General features: G+C 41.6%; 1 protein-coding gene and 1 non-coding gene across 2 annotated transcripts; one reads left to right on the top strand and one right to left on the bottom strand.

The window, feature by feature from the left end:
* Positions 1-2,170: 2,170 nt before the first annotated feature.
* Positions 2,171-4,164, bottom strand: LOC133813692 (uncharacterized). The gene is made up of 3 exons (XM_062246876.1): positions 3,781-4,164; positions 2,507-3,690; positions 2,171-2,189 (listed from the first exon to the last, which is right to left on the bottom strand). The coding sequence occupies exons 1-3, from the start codon at positions 4,162-4,164 to the stop codon at positions 2,171-2,173; spliced, it is 1,587 nt and encodes a 528-aa protein (XP_062102860.1).
* Positions 4,165-4,796: 632 nt separating this feature from the next.
* On the top strand, positions 4,797-4,904 carry LOC133813571 (small nucleolar RNA R71). Its single transcript, XR_009884581.1, has one exon. It is a non-coding gene; the product is annotated as a small nucleolar RNA R71 (small nucleolar RNA).
* Positions 4,905-6,081: the final 1,177 nt, after the last annotated feature.

Below are 6,081 nucleotides of genomic sequence, written 5' to 3'. Positions count from 1 at the left end.
GAAACGCCATTCAAAGGACAAAACTGGGCATAAACCAGAGGCGAACATCCAGAAAGAAAATCCAGAAAACATAAAAGCCTATTGATCCAAAACCTCCTATCGTATCATTCTATTATACGCAGCAAGTACGACATAAAAAAAAAAGAAAGAGCTAAGAACAAAAATGGCGTACTTACACAGTGATGGGGGGTGCAGCGAAATCGTCGAGTGGAGAAGAGGTTGCAGGAAAGAACTCACTGACTCGAACAGACCAGGGTTCCTTTGTTTTTTGGGTCGAGAAAACATGCACGGGATGGAAGCTTCTTGAGAAAGTTTCTGGCTTTCCTGTTTTTTCTTTTCTTTCTGGGTTACAATGAACAAACGTAAAGAAGAAGATGAAGAGGAGATCTTTTATATATAGGTGGGAAAACTAAATCAATCAGGAGCGTTGGTTAAAATCCTCAACAGATCGAATGGAGGGGAGTCGGTGATAAGATGGCGCCGAAAAGCTGTCAGACGAACGATCGTGGGCATGTTCCCAAGGTACTCAAGTACCTAAAGTGAGCAATACCCATCTGGCACGTGTCCGTTTTTAAGAGTGTGACGGTATGGTTCCCAGAAAGAGTAGTTCAAAAGTTTCCTTCTCATAGGACTCGAACAAATACTTTTGAGGGGGCAAAATGTTATACCCAGATTTCGAGCCATAGTAAATATGACCTCGAAAGCTGAGTTCGCATTAAATGGTCTCGTGAGGGTTAGGGTACGTTCTACGATTGTAAGTCGAGCCTGCAAAGTATGATACATGACCTCGAGTGTAGTGACCTCGAAATGATCTCGATCTCGAAAGACAGCTCTGAGAGCCCCTCATCTTCAGGAACAACTTCGGAGCAGGGATCTCGAGCTCGATATGCTATCTCGAAAGCAATGTTAGCTTGGGAGATGTCAGTGGCTCGCACAATGACGTGAAACCTGAGATGCTGAAGCCTTGGAGATACGCTATGATCACCTTGAATATCTACAAGTATTGTAGATATGGGATGTAATCCTCATTTATTGATGTAAATCTCCAAGAATCGTGGGATATTACTTAGTCAGTTATGCGTTTCCTGATCTTTGGGGAACGTTTCCTTTTATATCTAATTATTGGCATTTAAGGCCATTTATTTTTATTCACAAAAGAGTAACTACCCAAAATATGTGGGATAGTATTCTGCATCCTTCTCTATAAATAGAGAAGTCATGCACCATTAAAAAGGACCCCCGAAATTCTGATCCTTGAAAGAAAACTCTGAAGAATTCATGCTTAAAGAATTTTCAGAGATAATCTTGAGTTTAATAACAGAGACTCGTGGACTAGGCAGATTTAACTGCTGAACCACGTAAAAACCGTGTGTCTGATTCGTTTGTTTCTTTTAGCCATTGTCTTTAATTGTTTACGTGCTCTCTTCTTTTATCTGTTGACGAAAAACGGCGTCAACAGATTGTGATGTCAAATTCTTGCAATAAAAGGATCCACCGTATTAAGCGCGCCTTAGCATCCTTTTTGGAAAGGAGATATTTAAGGGCTGAATGATCTGTAAAGATTGTAATAGGTGAGCCAATCAAGTATGCTCGGAATTTGTCAAGAGCAAAGACAATGGCAAGCAACTCTTTTTCAGTAGTGGAATAGTTCATTTGAGCACTATTAAGAGTTCGACTTGCATAGTAGACAACAAAAGGTTTCCCCCCCCCCCCCCCCCTTCGTTGTCCCAAAACAGCTCCTACAGCAAAATTGCTTGCGTCACACATGATTTCAAAAGGTAAATCCCAATCAGGTGACTGCATAATAGGGGCGGAGGTCAATTTTGCAATAAGTGTTCGAAAGGCATCCTCACACTTAGGCGTCCACTCAAAAGTAGCATCTTTGGCTAAGAGGTTACATAGCGGACGAGAAATCGCTGAAAAGTTTTGAATGAACCTCCTATAAAAACCAGCATGCCCAAGAAAAGATCTGACATCTTTGACCGTTTTTGGAGTGGGCAAATTAGAAATGAGATCAATCTTAGATTGATCAACCTCAATTCCTCTTTCAGAGACAATGTGTCCCAAGACTATGCCTGAAGATACCATGAAATGGCATTTTTCCCAATTGAGCACAAGATCTTTCTCAATACATCGTGTCAAAAAAGCTTCTAAATTAAGAAGGCATGCATCAAAAGAGTTTCCAAAGACTGTTAAATCATCCATGAACACTTCCATACATTTTTCAACCATGTCATTGAAAATACTCATCATGCACCTTTGGAAGGTGGCTGGTGCATTACACAGTCCAAATGGCATACGCCGAAAAGCATAAGTACCAAAAGGACATGTGAAAGTGGTCTTATCTTGATCCTCCATTGCAATCTCAATTTGATAATAGCCTGAATAGCCATCAAGAAAGCAATAAAAAGGATGACCAGCCACACGTTCAAGGATTTGGTCGATGAATGGGAGTGGGAAATGATCTTTGCGGGTGGCAGAATTCAACTTTCGATAGTCAATGCACATGCGCCAACCCGTCACAGTTCTTGTGGGGACAAGGGCCCCTTTCTCATTTTCAACAACAGTTACACCCGACTTTTTAGGAACTACCTGAGTTGGACTAACCCATTTGCTATCAACCACTGGATAAATGATGTCAGCATCCAGAAGTTTCAGCACTTCATTTTTCACAACTTCTTTCATTGTGGGGTTCAGTCTTCTTTGAGGATCTCTTCGAGGGATTGCCCCATCCTCCAGATTGATTCTATGGGAGCAAATTAAAGGGCTAATGCCTTTAATATCAGCGATCGTCCAACCTAATGCAGATTTAAGCTTTTGCAGTAGCTTAATTAGCTTAATTTCTTGTGAAGGATCGAGTTTGGACGAAATGATAACAGGAAAGGTATCACCATCTCCCAAGAAGACATGTTTTAAACCCTCAGGTAGTTGGGCTAACTTAACAATAGGAACCTCTTCAGCAGAAGGTTTTGGCTTTTCCCTATCACTAGGTAGCTCTTCAAAGCGAGGTTGCCAAAACTTTGTTCTTCCGTTTTGTGAGTCTTTGTAACAAGAAATTTCATTAATCGACTCATCAAAACCAGAACTTTCAGAGTAAGAGAGGAGTTCATCAAGATCATCAGAATTGCTTTGCAATTGAATCTCCTTAGGAATGAGCGTGTCAATCAGAAATGTCTGATAACACTCATCATCATCATGTGGTTGCTTTGCAACATGAAAAATATTGACCTCGAGAGTCATATTCCCAAAAGATATTTTCATGAGACCATTCCTACAGTTGATAAGGGCATTAGCTGTAGCAAGGAAAGGTCTTCCAAGTATGATAGGGATTTTTGACTCCATGTTAACCACAGATTGAGTATCTAGAATGAGAAAGTCAACGGGGTAATAGAATTTGTCAACTTGAACAAGAACATCCTCAACAATACCCCGAGGCTTCTTAATAGAACGATCAGCCAGCTGTAAGACTACAGAAGTAGTCTTGATTTCACCAAGACCAAGTTGCGAGTAGACAGAATAAGGCATGAGATTGACACTCGCTCCTAAGTCTAGCAAGGCTTGGCTGAATTCATGAGTCCCAATTTGACAGGAAATGGTGGGACAACCAGGATCTTTGTATTTTGGCAGTGTCTTTTGTTCAATTACCGCACTAACTTGCTCAGTCAAGAAAGCAGTCTTCTTGACATGATGCTTCCTTTTTACAGTGCAAAGATCCTTGATGATTTTAGCATAGGCTGGCACTTGTTTGATGATGTGAAGCAAAGGAAGGTTTATCTTCACTTGTGTCAAGTGCTCAAGGATTTCTCCTCGATTTTCAGGAATTTTCCCAGCAGGTCTTAGAGCCTGGGGAAATGGAACTTTTGCAGAAGCATTGGATGGCACACTTTCAGAGACAACATTTGGAAATTTTGAAGTAGTATTTGGTATTGGTGGATCTTCCAAAGCTTTACCACTTCTAGTTGTGATGGCATTAGCCTCCTTAATGTTTTGATCGTTAGAGTTGGAGGTTTGAGCCATATGTTGCCCTTGTGTATTGAATTGAGGCTGAGAAGGAAGTTTGCCTCTTTCAGAATTAACCAAGGATCCAGTCAGTTTTGAAAATTGACTTTTCATGTCCTTGATTTCTTCCATCATTTGACGATTTATTTTGGCTTGCTCCTCCATGAATGAATGAAAGGTGTTCTCAAGAGAACTCCTTTAAGGAGGAGCATTGTATTGAGGAACAGGTTGAGCTTTTGATGGTTGAGACTGGTGCTCATTTCTCCATTGCCTTCCAGAATATTGTGCTTGGTTGGGATCTCTCCAGTTGAAATTTGGGTGGTTTCTCCAACCAGGGTTGTACGTATGAGAGAATGGCTTATTATAGGCCCCTAAGGCATTGCATTGCTCTTCATAAACCCCCCTCATTTCACTAAAAGCTAAGCAATCCTTAGCTAAATGATCCGTTCCTCCACACACAAAACATGGCTCATGTGTTTCTGCTCGGGCAATCATATGAAGTCCTTGCCCACCTTTTGTCTTAAATGTCTCAAGTTGCTTTGTTAAGGACTCAACTTGGGCTTTAAGGCTATCCTCCTCCCTCAATTGGTAAATTCCTGCTGGTCGATTTTGGTTAGTGCTTTCAGTAGCACTTGGACCAGTCCAGGTATGAGATTTTTCTGCAAGCTCATTGAGATATTCCAAAGGCTTCTTCAGGATCTTTTTGAAGGAATTCACCATTGCACATCATTTCTACAAACTGGCGTTCACGAATAGTGAGGCCTTCGTAGAAATAGCTGACTAGGCGCCATTTTTCATAGCCATGGTGGGGAAAAAGAGTTAACAGTTCCTTAAACCTTTCCCAGACTTGATAGAGAGTTTCATTGTCTTTTTGGGAAAAAGTAGAAATTTGTCTTTTTAAGCCATTGGTCTTGTGGTTAGGGAAGTATTTGTGGAAGAATGACGATGTCATTTCATCCCATGTTCCAATAGACCTTGGTCTCAGAGAGTATAACCAGCTTTTAGCCTTATCCTTCAAAGAGAAAGGAAAAAACTTCAATTGCACAGTATCTGCGATATTAGCTTGGTTATAGAAAGTGGCTACTGTAACGCCCTACTTCCTTAGAGCCGTTACTAAGTGAGTTTTTAAGATAAAACAGTGTGCAATGAACTCGCTAACCGAGGTTTTGAAACAAAAGTGTGACTAATTAAAAGTTAAGGCTGTAATCTTTGAAAATGCGTCGTTTCATTAAAACTTCTATTATTAAACATTTGGGATCCCAAAATAAGGTTTGAAAACTAATTACATTTTTGAAATAAGGTTACAGTTAAGAAATCATAAAATCATAGATTATTACAGCCATTTTCGAATAAACCCCCAACCAAAGCAGTCGGGCAGGCCGAACATGTACGCGCCGCTTCACGCTCTCCGTACTCATGGTTGGTTGATTCAGTCATTGCCCTTACCTGCAACACAGAGCACCCGTGAGCCGAAGCCCAGCAAGAAAACTCATGCAGAACATAACATATGCATTTATACAATTTATCATAACAGATAATCCACATATAAACAAGTCAACCATTAGACTAAGCAAACACGGCCATGCCGCCCCAGAGGCCTTACCAAAGCCCTGGGGTATCGGTTCTCACTGCGAGGATAACTCATGTATCCCTTGGGTCCCACCCTGAATATAGCATAATACATGTATCCACCGGGCCCCGCCCTGATTATAGCATCCCATGTGCTAGGTGTTACTTTCGGCCCATGGCCGCCCCGGCCTACGCCGTACTCGGCCCACGGCCGCCCCGGCCTACGCCGTACTCGGCCCTTGCCGTTCATTTCATCATAATCACACATATAGTACGTTCGAAATAATCATTCACACACATCACGGTTCATTTAAGGTTAAACATTTACACATAATACAATCCGGGGCCATGCCCTAAAATCACACAGTGGGGCCATGCCCTATTCTCTGGTGTTACGGTTTTCTTACCTGCATTCCGAGCCTCCTGATGCACTAAAGCCACGAGCACGGTCCTCAAGCACGAGCCTCACCAACAACCTAGTCACAACACACAAGAAACATCCCTCATTACTAA

Source organism: Humulus lupulus, chromosome 1, assembly GCF_963169125.1.
Source record: "Humulus lupulus chromosome 1, drHumLupu1.1, whole genome shotgun sequence".
NCBI lineage: Eukaryota > Viridiplantae > Streptophyta > Magnoliopsida > Rosales > Cannabaceae > Humulus > Humulus lupulus.
The sequence above is the reverse complement of the archived record's forward strand: the minus strand, read 5'-3'. Positions and strand labels throughout refer to the sequence as shown.

What these genes read in the sequence shown, in the direction of transcription:
- LOC133813692 (XM_062246876.1), bottom strand. Translation starts at nt 4,164, where the DNA reads ATGGAGGAGCAAGCCAAAATAAATCGTCAAATGATGGAAGAAATCAAG. An exon ending in TCCTTGAGCACTTGACACAA is followed by an intron (nt 3,691 to 3,780) that starts GTGAAGATAAAC and finishes GTAAAAAGGAAG; the next exon opens with CATCATGTCAAGAAGACTGC.